This window comes from Pan troglodytes, chromosome 20 (assembly GCF_028858775.2).
Source record: "Pan troglodytes isolate AG18354 chromosome 20, NHGRI_mPanTro3-v2.0_pri, whole genome shotgun sequence".
In the NCBI taxonomy this organism is placed as follows: Eukaryota; Metazoa; Chordata; class Mammalia; order Primates; family Hominidae; genus Pan; species Pan troglodytes.
The window spans coordinates 13,557,808-13,571,853 of NC_072418.2; the positions used below are offsets into that span (position 1 = coordinate 13,557,808).

Sequence of the window (14,046 nt, forward strand, 5' to 3'; positions counted from 1 at the left end):
GCCCCTGAGTTGTCCATTGAGGCCGTCGGGCAGGGAACCTCAGAGGGGGCTGCCTTGCAGAGCCCTCGGGGAGCCGTGTTGTTCCTTAGGGGGAGGATATCGCACCCAGGCCTGCAGGTGGCAGGGACTGAGGCCCAGGAGGGAATCTGGATGTCTGGACAGGGCTTGCAGGTTCCACGGCCCCTAGAGATATTAGGGCTTGATCTGGAGGACTCTGGAAGTGTCTTTGGCTGTGAGGGTGGATCCCAGGCCCAAGGCCTGAGGGGGCCCTGTGAGTGGGAAGTGCCTGGCTGTGTGGGGGCCGAGGGCAAGGGAAGGTGGGACTGGCGCTCAGGTTGGGGTGGGAGGATCCCACTGCGCCTGCGCTGTCCCCATAGCCAGCCCCCGCCTCAGGTTCTGGCAGCCACATGGCATGGCGGGGGCTCCTACTCCATCTGTATCTGTAGCTCACACCCTCTCCTTCCTCACAGCCCCACTCCACAGCGCCGACCGGTGTCCAGCATACACCCCCCTGGCCGGCCCCCAGCAGTGAGGGGCCCCACTCCAGGGCCCCCCCTGATTCCTGTGCCCGTGGGGGCAGCAGCCTCCTTCTCGGCGCCCCCAATCCCATCCCGGCCTGGACCCCAGAGCGTGTTTGCCAACAGTGACCTCTTCCCAGCCCCGCCTCAGATCCCATCTCGGCCAGTTCGGATCCCCCCAGGGATTCCCCCAGGAGTGCCCAGGTAAGGCCAACCCCCTGCCCTCCACCCCAACTGCCTGCACCCTGGGGTCTCTCCTCCTGTCTCACTTCCTCCCAGTGAGCTCTCACTATGTGCCCAGCTGCTGGAGTGGAGGAATCGTCCTCATCCCTATTTGGCTTGTGAGGAAACAGGCCCAGAGAGGCCAAGAGGCTTGTTCAGTGTCACAGAGTAGCGGAGCCCTGGTGACTCCGGGGCTCCCAGCTTGCCCTCTGCCCACTGGGGTGTGCCACCAGGCAGCTGGGGAACCCTCACACTGGGCACCTCCTCCCACTGTTTACCTTCTTCTCCTTCCTGCTCCTGCCTGCCTCAACCTACCATGGGCCAGGCTTTATTCTCCCCACTTCTCCGGTGGGGAAGCTGAGGCCCAGGGAGGGCAGGGGGCTCACTGAGGGTCAAACAGCAGGCGAGTTGATGCCTAGGTTTGGCACTCCTGCCCGACACCCTGGGGTGGTGTGTGGGTGGAGGCTGGGTCCTCAACCCAGGCCTGCCTCCTGCTCCGGCCTCACTGCCGTCTCCCCCTCCCCACCTGTCTTTATTCTCTTTGCAGCAGAAGACCCCCTGCTGCGCCCAGCCGGCCCACCATTATCCGCCCAGCCGAGCCATCCCTGCTCGACTAGGCCTCGAGGGGGGCGTGCTCTCGGGGGGGCCTCACGCACCCGCGGCGCAGGAGCTTCAGTGGTCTGGGGCCCTCCGCCGCCCCTATGCCGGGACCAGGCTCCCAGTGGGCAGCCCTGGCCTCTTCCTTAACGCTGGCCCCGGTCCAGGGCCGGCCCCTGTGCCTGGCTGGACACCGCACTGCGCAAAGGGGCCCTGGAGCTCCAGGCAGGGGGCGCTGGGGTGTTGCACTTTGGGGGATGGAGTCTCAGGGTGGCAGAGGGGGGACCTGAACCCTTGACACCATCCTGAATGAGGGGTCCAGCCTGGGGGGGACTCTACCAAGGTCTTCTTGGGCTGGGAAAGCCCATGTAGGGCAGGCCTTCTAGAAGTGCGGGCACCAAGGGCGCCTACATCCCCAGGCCTTGCTGGGGTGCAGGGGTACATCAACTTCCCATTAGCAGGAGCTCCCCAGCGGCAAGCCTGGCCCAGTGGGCTCGGTAGTGCCCAGCTGGCAGGCCTGAGGTGTACATAGTCCTTCCTGGCCATATTAACCACACAGCCTGAGCCTGGCCCAGCCTCGGCTGCCAGAGGTGCCTTTGCTAGGCCCGGAGCCGTTGGCCCGGGCCGGCCTTGCCCTATTCCTCTCCTCCTCCTCCTCCTCCTGGGTCCCCCAGGGTGGCTGGGCTTGGGCTATGTGGGTGGTGGTGGCGGGGGGTCTTGGGGGCCTCTCAGCTCCCGCCCATGCCTCCCTGATGGGTGGGCCCCGGGCGGCCTCTCTCTGAGCAGACCTCACCCACTCCTCGCTCAGTTTGACCACTGTAAGTGCCTGCACTCTGTATTCTATTAATAAACTAAAATAAAGGGAAGACGCTGCTGGTGGCTGCTGTGTGGGCCTCTTGTGTTAGTGTTCAGGCTGGGGACATGGGTGCCACCTCCATCAGGCCTCCCATAAGGATGCCCAAGTCCCTGCACTCATAAGCGCCTCCCATCTCCCTGAGGGCTTTGCTTTCGGGGGTGTCACCTTTCAGAGGAAGCCACTCGATACAGGGGAGAGCTTTTACCTTCCTTAGCATGTGAGGAGTGGGAGCAGATATTCTCTGATCCCCTGCACACCCCCACGGGCACAGGCCTGGCTGCTGCCTGGTGAAGCGGGGACCCCAGCGCTCCACCCCCTTCCTACCCTCAGGCCCTGCTTCTCTCACCTTCTCGTGAGGAAGCCCAAGCCTCGTGGCCCAACTGGGGCTCAGTTAAACTTTGCTTTCTGATTTTTCTCTTGTGCCAGGCGACCACCTCCATCGGCTCCCGCACGACCTTTCTTCTGAGCTTCGTGGGAGGCCCCTCCCACCTGTCTGGCTGCCCCCTCGGGGGTCGGTCTGTCCTGGCTGGTGTCCCTGAGCCCCAATCAGCAGGCTCTTGTGATTTTCTGACCATAATTTATTGACTCCAATGCCCAGGCCACACCACCCTTTGTTCTAGGAGGCTTCTGCCTAGACTTTGGCCGGGCCATCCCTCATGCCTGTGTGGGGCCCCTGCAGGAGAGGGGCCGGGGCAGGTGGTCTTCCAGGCCCCCTTCCTGGCATTCTGTTACCAGACCTCAACCTGGCTTGGAGGGCCCAGGTTTCCTTGTTAGGCCCTGCCCCGCACCAGGCAACGCTAACACAGGATGGGAGGCTTAGGCTAAGGCACGTTTACAGTAGAGGGGCCAGGAAATCCGAGGCTCACGTTCCAACGCTGCAGTTCCCACCATGTGAGATTTCCAGGACCGTCGGTGCAGCCACTGAGCCGTCCCTTCTACAAGCCAGAGGTGTTCCCTGCCCGCTGAGGATGGAAGGAGACTCATGGGGCCAGACCGCAGGCCCTGACTGCACACTCCCGTTTTGGCAGGAAACTAAAATTGGGGAGGGACCCCCAAGTCTCATATGCACACACCCTGCTGCCCCTCCTTTGTCCCGTTCTTCCTTCCATGGCAGGGGCTACGTGGGCACCGGGCGCTTGTCCTGGAAGAAGCGCTTGAGCGTGCAGACCTGCAGCACAGCCACCAGCAGCAGCACCGCCACGTTGACAGCTGACCAGAAGTTGACCCGCTCCAAGTTGCCCTCTTGCAGGTTGCGGTCACGTGCCTCGAAGGCCCGCAGTAGCGTGAGCATCTGGATGCTGCGCTCCAGCCGGGTCCGCATGGTCTCAATGGACTCCTACAGGGCAGAGGGAGGGCAAGGGTCAGGCCTCCCTCCACCCATCAGGGAGCAGAGACCAAAAAAACCGGGGGATATGGAGGGAGGCTGTATTAACCCTGGGAGGTACAGCTGCAAACACAGACTTGTTCAGGCTAAGTTCAAATCCTCGCCCTGCCACTCACTGGCTGTGACCATGAGCAACTTAATTAACCTATCTGAGCCTGTTTCCTCTTCTATAAGCTTCCAAATTGCTGTGAAAATTTAATGCCTAAATAAATGTACAAGGATGAGCATGGTGGCTCATGCCTATAATCCTAGCACTTTGGAAGGCTGAGGTGGGAGGATCGCTTGAGCCCAGGAGTTTGAGACCAGCCTGGGCTACATGGCAAAACCCCATCTCTACAAAAAATTAGCCAGGGGTGGTGATGTGCAACTGCAATCCCAGCTACTCAGGAGGCTGAGGCAAGATTACACCCTGTAATCCAAACACAGGAGGATCACTTAAACCCAGGAGTTCAAGACCACCCTAGCCAACATGGTGAAACCTCGTCTCTACAGAAAACAAAAAATTAGGCATGGTGGTGCACACCCGTAGTCCCACTGAGGTGGCAGGATTGCTTGAGCCCAGGAGTTTGAGGCTGCAATGGGCTATGATCACACCACTGCACTCCAGCCTGAGTGACACAGCAAGACCTTGCCTCGCCGTAGCTCACAACTGTAATCCCAGAGCTTTGGGAAGCCAAGGCAGACAGATCCCCTGAGGTCAGGAGTTCGAGACCAGCCTGGCCAACATGGTGAAACCCTGTCTCTACTAAAAATACAAAAATTAGTCAGTCAGGCGTGGTGGCGCAGCTATTCAGAAGGCTGAGGCAGGAGAATCGGCTGAACCTGGGAGGCAGAGGTTGCAGTGAGCTGAGATCGTGCCACTGCAATCCAGCCTGGGTGACCAAGAGAGATCTGTTAGAAAATAAATAAGTAGTTAATTAAAATACTAATAAATGTACAGAACATATTTGCTTGTGGTTAAGAGCATAGTTGCTGAAACCAGCATGGGTTCAATACCAACTCTGCTAGTTGGTCTGTGTGGCCGTGAGTTGCTCAGCCATCTTGTATCTCACTTTCTCCACCTGTAAAATGGGGATGACTTGAGCACAGGGTCTGCTTCACAAGGTGGTTTGGAGATTTACGGTATGAGTTATTTATGATATGAGTTCCTTAAACCTTTACACCAGGGTTTATACCTAGAAATGAACTACTTTTTTTTTTTTTTTTGAGACGGAGTTTTGCTCTTATTGCCCAGGCTGGAGTGCAATGGTGCGATCTCGGCTCACTGCAACCTCTGCCTCCCAGGTTCAACTTCCACCTCCTGGGTTCAAGTCATTCTCTGGCCTCAGCCTCCTGAGTAGCTGGGATTACAGGCGCCCGCCACCACACCCGGCTAATTTTTGTATTTTTAGTAGAGACGGGGTTTCACCATGTTGGCCAGGCTGGTCTCAAACTCCTGACCTCAGGTGATCCACCCGCCTCAGCCTCCCAAAGTGCTGGGATTACAGGCGTGAGCCACCGTGCCCGGCCTGAAATGAACTACTTATTTTAAGAGCTGCTACTCTTACTATAATTCAGTTGGAGGGCACAACTACGGAGGGGAGGCTGGGTCAGCCCAAGGGGGGCACCCCAGGTGAATCCTAGAGATCTGGAAGGAGTGGCCCCAGCGCAGCCTGGACACACCTTGATGTCCTCCATTTTAACATCCAGCATCTCCTCGGGCTCCACAGCCTCTGCCCATCCTTCGACCTCCTCGTCATCCTGGAGGCTGTCAAAGATCAGTTCAAAGAACACCAGCTTCTCGGAGATGGTGCTGAAGGAGTTGTCAAAGCACAGCTTGTAGTCCCCGGCCTCCGTTGGCTCCACCCTGGGCAGACAGACACACAGACATGACCCAGGGTGGCCAGCCAGCCGACTCAGCGGGGCAGTCAGGGCGGTAACCTGAGGCCGCCTGGGAAGGGCAGGGCTGTAACTGAACCCAGGCAGGCATCAAGACTGAACTCACGTGTGTACCCCATCAGCCTTGCGGGACTCGCTGACCAACAGCACGCCCTGAGGGCTCTCCAGCGTGAAGTCCACGTCCAGTCCAGCACCTCCGATCACCTGGGGGGCAGGTAAGAGCGGGTGGAGGGCTAGCGGTAGGCCAAGGGCGCCTGCCGAAGAGGGCTACGGCTGAACCAACACTCTGATCAATACAGACCACCAAGGGCTTACCTGAACGGCGGCACACCCACACCCGCCCCAACCTGTCCCAGTGGCTGCGCCCCTTGCCTCCACCCTCATTGATATGACAGCTTGGGGTCCATACTTTCAGCTGACCACGCACCTACCAAAAGTACTTAATGGACGTTTACCTGACCACGCCCCTGGTTGGCTCCGCCTCCGAAAGAGGATAGGCCCAGCCTTTTTCCTTAGTCTAACCCCCGAGAAAGGCCAGTGTGGGCAACGTCCCCGTAGTTGACCTATCAGCACTATCGCCACGCCCACTAGCGAGAGTGCTGTCCTCTCAGAGGCTCCCTATACTTATCGATGGCCCCGCCCCCTCTGGATCTCTTACTCTAGCCCCGCCTGCTTCATTACTCCCTCCCCTTCCGCTCCAAAACACCGTCCCTGCCCCATCTGTCCATCTCTTTCTAGCTCCGCCCCCGCGCTCCCAGGCACGGACTCCTCCCCCTTCCTCCAAAGGCGCGCCTCGCCTCGACCGCTTGGCCACGCCCCCTCTCCCTGACTCTGCTGGCCGCCCAGCCCGCGACCCTCTACCTGGTATTCGGTCTCGAGGCTTGCGTTGGCCGGCGCGGACTGGTAGAAACACTGCTTCCTCCCCGCCGGCAACAGGAACGTGAACTCACCGTCCTGGATTGGCGGGGGCCCCGCCCCTCCCACCTCCACTGGTGGCATTAGTAGCCACAAGGCCAGGGCTAGGGCCGCGCCGGCCGCCATCATCCGGGTCACCCTCTGGTCTGCAAAGGGGTCGCGGCTCCTTTAAGCGCTAGCCCTGCCCCGGTGTTACTCGGCGGAGCTCATTGGCAGTCGCTTCTGTATGTTGTCCGTAACCAGAGGTGCCAGGAGTGAAGGACCCCCCCCCCCCCCGCCAGAGGGCAGGCAGCCCGAATGAATGCCTGATGTGCCCAGAAACACTCAACCGTCTAGGAATATTTTTCTCAAAGGCTTCGGCTCTCGGCCGCTGGTGGAGGAAAATTACAAAAATAAGTGCCATGATGGCGCATCTTTTGTAGGCAGTAGCTAAGACAACTAAAGTTACAGGAGGCAGGGTCCTTTTTAGTCACCTCCACGTGGTTTTCCCAGAGTGCGCCGCGCGTGACAACCTTTGGCGGGACCGACGTGGTGGAGTGGACCCAAAAATAGCGTCTAGGCGTGGCCCTGTACGCGACCCGTAGGGCTCGCCTATAAAAGGGCTGGGGCGGGGCGGAGATACCTGTGGCGTCGTGTTTTGCTTGCTCTGTGAGCGTGGCCCAGGTTCGACGCCTTTTGCGCCTTAGAAGCATCAGCGTATCAGTTTCCTCGTAAGTCGGGAGTGATGGAACGACCACCCTGTAGGGCGGCTGTGAGAATTGAGATGAGGCTTGGTTCATATTGAGCGCTCAGCTTTCCTGGCTTATAGACAGTGGAGGGGCGTGGCCCCACCATGCACCCCAAGGGTCTCAGACTCAAGGGCCAGCAGGTAAATAGAGCCATTACAGTAGCCTCGGGTCAGAAAAACGACAGCCCAGGTAGGAAGAGGTAAGGACAGTGTGGGACTGGGAGCCACGTTGCCTGGTTCAGCTCCTGCCCCACCCATTACTTGAGGCATTCCCTCTGTTGAGCCTCAGTTTCCTCTTCTGCAAAATGGGGATAATAGGCCTACGCTACTGGGCTGTCTTTAGGATACGTGAAATGCTTGTTGAGTGCTTGCTTCCACAGTGCGTGGGACATCACAGGCCCTCAGTAAATAATAATCTGTTATTTGGTTCCCGTCTAAACATAAACTGTGTACAGGGAGATGTTTAGTCTTCAAAGATAAACCCGGAAAAGGTTGGCAGGTGATGACAAAGATCCCTCAAATACAGCTGGCTGTTGTCAGCACTTTCCTGCATTTGGAAAATTTGGGGAAGTAGCTCTTTGTAATATCAGTTTGGTATTCCTTTTCACTCCAACTTTTTCTATCATTTACACTCACTGCTTGGACAATTTGAAGTAACAGCGGAGAACGGGTGACTCCTTTTCTTTTTTTAAAAAAAATTTTTTTTTCCTTTTTTTTTTTTTTTTGAGACAGAGTCTCCCTCTGTTGCCCAGGCTAGAGTGCAGTGGCGCGATCTCGACTCACTGCAACCTCCGTCTCCTGGGGTTCCAGCGATTCTCCTGCCTCAGCCTTCCGAGTAGCTGAGACTACAGGCACGTGCCACCACACCTGGCTAATTTTTTGTATTTTTAGTAGAGAGGGGGTTTCACCATGTTAGCCAGGATGGTCTTGATATCCTGACCTTCTGTTCCGTCCACCTCGGCCTCCCAAAGTGCTGGGATTGTAGGCGTGAGCCACTGCACCCGGCCGGATTTTTTTTAGGACAGGGTCTTGCTCTGTTGCCCAGGCTGGGGTGCAGTGATGCCATCATGGCTCACTGCAATCTCTACCTCCTGGGCTCAAGTGATTCTCCCACCTCAGCCTCCTGAGTAGCTGGGACTACAGGTGTACACCCCCATGCCTAACTAATTTTTTGTAGACATGAGGTTTCCCTGTGTTGCCCAGGCTGGTTTCAAACTCCTGGGCTGAAGCCATCTGCCTGCTCCCTCACCCTCCCAAAGTGTTGGGATTACTAAAATTGATTTTTTAAAATACAGTAAAATTCACATTGCATAAAATTAACAATTTTAAGGCCGGGTGTGGTGGCTTACGCCTGTAATCCCAACACTTTTGGAGGCCAAGGCAGGCGGATCATGAGGTCAGGAGATCGAGACTATCCTGGCTAACACGGTGAAACCCCGTCTCTACCAAAAATACAAAAAATTAGCCAGGCGTGGTGGCGGGCGCCTGTAGTCCCAGCTACTCTGGAGGCTGAGGCAGGAGAATGGTGTGAACCTGGGAAGCGGAGCTTGCAGTGAGCCCAGATGATGCCACTGCACTCCAGCCTGGGCGACAGAGCAGGACTCCGTGTCAAAAAGAAAATAAAAATAACCATTTTAAAATTAACAATTCAGTGGCATTTAGTACATTCCAGTGTTGTGCAGTGACTTCTATGTAGTTCCAAAACATTTTCATCGGCTCAGTAAAGATCCCTGTACCCATTAAGCAGTGATTCTGAAATGGCCTCGTTGTCTTGAGTAACACCCGGGGCTCGTTGTCGCACAGCCACGAAGAACAAGGACCAGGACACACAAAAGAATGAGGTTGAGAACGAACGTTTAATAGGCAACGGAGAGTATAGCTCTCTGCTACAGAGAGGAGTCCCAGAAAAATGGGTTGGTGGTCCATAGCAAAATACAGGGGGGTTTATAGATGAGCTGGTGAGGAGACTTAGCCTGATTTACATAGGGGATGAAAAACTGGTTAGAACAGGTATGCCATTTGCATAGGGTGTGAATTTCTGGTATCTGCTAATCTTTTATTATGCAGCCGGGGTCTCTACCTGAGCTGTGCCACATCGCCCATTTCTTTTTCTTTTTTTTTTTCTTTTTTTTTTTTTTTTTTGAGACAGAGTCTTGCCCTGTCACCCAGGCTGGAGTGCAGTGGCGTGACCTAGGCTCTCCGCAACCTCCGCCTCCCAGGTTCAAGGGATTCTCCCGCCTCAGTAGCTGGGATTACAGGTGCCTGCCACCACGCCCAACTAATTTTTTGTATTTTTAGTAGAGACAGATTTCACCATGTTGTCCAGGCTGATCTTGAACTCCTGACCTCATGATCCGCCCACCTTGGCCTCCCAAAGTGCTGGGATTACTGGTGTGAGCCACCTTGACCAGCCCCATGTTGCCCATTTCTTAGTTCCTGTACACGTGGTAGCAAAAAAGGGGAGATGGAGCCTCCGTGTTGGATATGCCTGGCTCCCAGGTAGCCATTTTCTGTTGGTGCAGCTGCCAGCATTCCCACGTGCAAGCTTCCAGCTTCCTTATCTATGTTTGCAGCTTGAGTTTTCAGGCTGCTATTTATTAGAAAAGAAATGATATCAGGGGCTACTTTCTGTTAGAAAAGAAATTCTGCTGAGGACTCTGCCCTCACTGCCTGCCTAAATACTTTCTATCTCCTGTATCAACTCCTCATTCCACTTTGCACCCCGCCTCTCAACTAGCCATGTGCTTTTTGCCTCTAGGGATTTACCTACTCTGGATATTTCGTATGAATAGAAGCAGACAATGTGTCACCATTTGTATTGAACTTCTTTTACTTAGCATGTTTCTAGGGTTAGACCATGTATCAATATTTAATTCCTTTTTATGGCTGAGTAGTATTCTATTGTATGTACATACCACAATCAATTTTTCTTTTGTTCTTTTTTTTTTTTTTTTTTTTTTGAGACAGTCTCGCTGTGTTACTCAAGCTGGAGTGCAGTGGTGTGATCACAGCTCACCGCACCCTCCACTTCCCGAGCTCATGTGATCCACCTCAGCCTCCCAAGTAGCTGGGACTACAGGTGCACGCCACCACACCTGGCTAATTATTTTTCTGTGGAGACAAGAGGTCTCCCTGTGTTACCCAGACTGGTCTTTAACTCCTGGGCTTAAGTGATTCTCCTGCCTCAGTGCCCAAAGCGCTGAGATTACAGTTGTGAGTCACTGTGCCTGGCCCCACAATTTCTTTAGCCATTCATTATTGATGGACAGTAGAGTTATTTCAACCTTTTAGCTATTGTGAGTACAGCTGCTGTTAACATGTATGTATGTGTATTTTATTACTTGCGTTCAGTTCTTTGGGGTACAGATCTCGTGGTGGAATTGCTGGATCCTATGGTATTTCTATGTTTAACTTTTTGAGGAACAACCAAAGTGTTTTCCACAGTGGCTGTACTGTTTTCCATTCCCACCAACCACGTATGAGGGTTCCAGTTTCTCTACATCCTCACCAACACTTGTTACTTTGCATTTTGTTTTTTGTTTTGTTTTGTTTTTGAGACAGTCTCCTTCACTTTGGCTGGAGTGCAGTAACTGCCATCTCCATCTCCCAAGTTCAAGTAATTCTCCTGCCTCAGCCTCCCAAGTAGCTGGGATTACAGGCACATGCCAACACACCCAGCTAATTTTTGTAATTATAATAAAGACAGATTTTTGTTTTTGTTTTTGTTTTGTTTTGTTTTGAGACGGAGTCTTGCTGTATTGCCAGGCTGGAGTACAGTGGTACCATCTTGGCTCACTGCAACCTCTGCCTCCCAGGTTCAAGTGATTCTTCTGCCTCAGCCTCCTGAGTAGGTGGGACTACGGGCGCATGCCACCATGCCCAGCTAATTTTTGTATTTTTAGTAGAGACGTGGTTTCACCATGTTGGCCAGGATGGTCTCAATCTCTTGACCTCGTGATCTGCCTGCCTCAGCCTCCCAAAGTTCTGGGATTACAGGCGTAAGCCACCGCGCCCAGCCTAGAGACAGGTTTTTGCCATGTTGACCAAGCTGGTCTCGAACTCCTGACCTCAAGTGATCTGCCCACCTCGGCCTCCTAAAGTGCTGGGATTACAGGCGTGGGCCACTGTGACCGGCCCTGTTTTGTATTTTTTGTTTGTTTGTTTGTTTTTTTATTATAGCCAACCTAGTGTATGTGCATTTCCCAAATGATTAGTAAGGTTGAGCATCTTCTTATCTGCTTCTTGGTGGTGTGTATATCTTCTTTGGAAAGGTATCCATTCATGTCTTTTGCCCATTTAAAAATTGGGTTGTTCATCTTTTTGTTGTAGGAGGTTTTTTAAACACATATTATAGAGAGGAAAAGATAGAAAAGTGAAACAAAAAAACTTCTCTGGCTGGACCCTCATGCTTGTAATCCCAGCACTTTGGAAGGCTGAAGCCAGAGGATCTCTTGAGCCAAGGAGTTTGAGACCAGCCTTGGCAAGGTAGAGAGACTCTCCCGCTCCTACCACCATCTTTACAAAATAATAAAATATTAGCCAGTTGTGGTGGCGTGCACCTATAGTCCTAGCTACTCAGGAGGCAGAGATGGGAGGCTCGCTTGAGCCCAGGAGTTCAAGGCTGCAGTGAGCCATGATTGGCCCACTACACTCCAGCCTGGGTGACAGTGAGACCCTGTCTCATAAACACACACACAAAAATACCCTCTCGCTGCCGGGCACAGTGGCTCACGCCTGTAATCCCAGCACTTTGGGAGGCCGAGGTGGGTAGATCACAAGGTCAGGAGATCGAGACCATGTCCCTTGAGTAAACAAAACCAAAAACTCTCCTCCCTAATTATTCACCAAATATTTACTGAGCCTCTGACAGTGAATAAAACAGACACTGTCAAAGCCAGGTGGAGTGGCTCACGCCTGTAATCCCAGCATTTTGGGTGGCCAAGTTGGGAGGATCTCTTGAGCCCAGGAGTTCCCGACTAGCCTGGGCAGCATAGTGAGATCCCATCTCCACAAAAACATTTTTTAAAAAATTAGCTGGGCATGGGAACAATCCCATTTCCTGAGGGAATGGGAGGATCTGTCTACTTTTCTTATCCTGATTCAAATGGAATGCCAGTGTGGCAACTCCTAGGATTTGTCACGAATGGGAAGCCAAGTGCCATCTTCAAAATTTCAGGTCTTAAATCTGGAGAAGGAAGCCAACATCCTTTTGGAGCCATGAATATTGTCCGAACTCCATCTGTTGCTCAGATTGGAATTTCAGTGGAATTATTGGACAGTATGGCTCAGCAGACTCCCGTAGGTAATGCTGCTGTATCCTCAGTTGACTCATTCACTCAGGCCCAGATGACACCAAGCCCATCTGAAATGTTCATTCCGGCAAATGTGGTTCTGAAATGGTATGAAAACTTTCAGTGACGACTAGCACAGAACCATCTCTTTTGGAAAACATAATTTGAATAAAATACTTTTTTTTTTTTGAGACGGAGTCTCACTCTGTCACCCAGGCTGGAGTGCAGTGGCGCGACCTTGGCTCACTGCAAGCTCCGCCTCCCGGGTTCACGCCATTCTCCTGCCTCAGCCTCCCGAGTAGCTGGGACTACAGGTGCCCGCCACCATGCCTGGCTAATTTTTTGTATTTTTAGTAGAGATGGGTTTTCACCGTGTTAGTCAGGATGGTCTTGTTCTCCTGACCTCGTGATCCGTCGGCCTTGGCCTCCCAAAGTGCTGGGATTACAGGCATGAGCCACTGCGCCTGGCTAAAATAATTTTTAATGGAAAAAAAAAAAAAGTAGCTGGGCATGGTGGCACACGCCTGTAGTCCCAGCAACACAGGAACCTGACTCAGGAGGATCGCTTGAGCCCAGGAGGTTGAGGCTGCAGTGAGCCATGATTGCACTACTGCACTCCAACCTGTGCAACAGAGAGAGACCCTGTCTCAAAAAAAAACCCAGAATTCCAGGTTGTAGATTCCTTCACCATATTGACTCAGGATTTTTCTTAGCCACTTTGCCAGCCGGGGACATCTATGGCCGGCAGTGCCCCCCTACCACCCGCAAGGGCATGACACTGGAGGCACCCTGCCCACTCAGCCCACCTGTGTTATAGCTTGTACCTGCATTCGGCAGTTCTCAAGCTCTTGTCCTGCATCCAAGAAGAATGAGGAAATGCTGACAATTGAAGGGTGAGGATGGGAGGAGAATTTTTTTGAGCGACAGAACAGCTCTCAGCAAAGAGGAGATGTGGGGGTGTGGTTTATCTTTCAGTATGGCTGGATCCGGGGCTTTTTATGGACTCAGAATGGGGAATGTGTGCTGATTGGATTGTGAGTGTGCAAAAAAGGTTAAAGCGAAGACACCACTCAAAGGTGGGTCCAACAGTATAGAAAACCAATTAGGAAAGGGTAGGTATATGCAAACTAGGTGAAGAGTGGGGATCAATCTGAGGAAAGCACGCCAAATAGAAGACAGATTCTCTGTCCAGTCCCTGGATTTGACTTGTAGCTTTGCTTTCAGGCTTTAAACTGTCTTTGGCTTGGAGGTGGGGTTTCACCAGGGACCTGCCCCTATCTGCCTAGGCATTTGTCTGCCTCTTGCCGCTATCAATATCAATCAGAAGCCTTCCCTGACCCTGCTGTAGCTGGGTTGAGCCCCCTCGGCCACTGCCTCTGTTACTGCACTTCACCACTGGACTCTCCTTGTCTTCTTGTCTGACTCTTGAACGCTGAGCTCCTTGAGGACAGGAGCCATTTTCATTCATCCTAATGTCTCTGGCACAATTCTGGGAACATGATGATGCTCAGTACTCAGTTGGTGGAAAAAATAAGCCAGGAATCTCTCTTAACTCCATCTCCTGTACACCCAGTATACAGCCACAGAAGTGGCTTGAATGGATGTTTTTTTTCGCTGTCAGGTCAGATGATTGAGAAATATTTATGATGTGCCAAGCA

The 14,046-nt window shown here is 53.3% G+C and overlaps 4 protein-coding genes across 23 annotated transcripts in view; 3 read left to right on the forward strand and 1 right to left on the reverse strand.

The window, feature by feature from the left end:
• The window catches only part of DNM2 (dynamin 2), a 115,618-nt gene extending 111,814 nt beyond the window's left edge, over positions 1-3,804 (forward strand). For 8 of the 19 annotated variants that reach the window (XM_016935011.3, XM_016935014.3, XM_016935015.3 and 5 more), the window contains 2 exons: positions 471-722; positions 1,288-2,216. In XM_016935011.3, coding sequence (XP_016790500.1) covers positions 471-722; positions 1,288-1,357 — 322 coding nt within the window. In that variant the 3' untranslated portion in view covers positions 1,358-2,216. Of the gene's footprint in view, positions 1-470; positions 723-1,287; positions 2,217-2,619 lie in introns of those variants that run through there. The other 11 variants (XM_016935017.4, XM_063801177.1, XM_016935023.4 and 8 more) reach the window with 2 other exon arrangements.
• On the reverse strand, positions 2,751-6,644 carry TMED1 (transmembrane p24 trafficking protein 1). The gene is made up of 4 exons (XM_512383.8): positions 6,317-6,644; positions 5,562-5,659; positions 5,240-5,423; positions 2,751-3,529 (listed from the first exon to the last, which is right to left on the reverse strand). Exons 1-4 carry the CDS (start codon positions 6,497-6,499, stop codon positions 3,311-3,313), a joined length of 684 nt encoding a protein of 227 aa, XP_512383.3. The 5' UTR covers positions 6,500-6,644; the 3' UTR covers positions 2,751-3,310.
• Positions 6,645-6,870: 226 nt separating this feature from the next.
• C19H19orf38 (chromosome 19 C19orf38 homolog) overlaps positions 6,871-14,046 on the forward strand; it is a 33,037-nt gene continuing 25,861 nt past the window's right edge. Inside the window, exon 1 of one of the 2 annotated variants that reach the window (XM_024351397.3) lies at positions 6,871-7,080. The gene's annotated coding sequence lies outside the window, so the exon portion shown is untranslated. The remainder of the gene's footprint in view (positions 7,081-14,046) is intronic. The other variant, XM_054674071.2, reaches the window with a different exon arrangement.
• On the forward strand, positions 12,107-12,570 carry LOC129138132 (protein Hikeshi-like). Its single transcript, XM_063801184.1, has one exon. It carries the CDS (start codon positions 12,138-12,140, stop codon positions 12,513-12,515), a length of 378 nt encoding a protein of 125 aa, XP_063657254.1. The 5' UTR covers positions 12,107-12,137; the 3' UTR covers positions 12,516-12,570.

Bases quoted from the DNA above. Each gene is read 5' to 3' on its own strand.
- TMED1 (XM_512383.8), bottom strand. From the start codon at position 6,499: ATGATGGCGGCCGGCGCGGCCCTAGCCCTGGCCTTGTGGCTACTAATG. The intron at 5,660-6,316 runs GTAGAGGGTCGC...CCTGCCCCCCAG, and splicing joins GCCTCGAGACCGAATACCAG to GTGATCGGAGGTGCTGGACT. The intron at 3,530-5,239 runs GTGTGTCCAGGC...TCTGCCCTGTAG, and splicing joins TTAAAATGGAGGACATCAAG to GAGTCCATTGAGACCATGCG.
- LOC129138132 (XM_063801184.1), top strand. From the start codon at position 12,138: ATGGGAACAATCCCATTTCCTGAGGGAATGGGAGGATCTGTCTACTTT.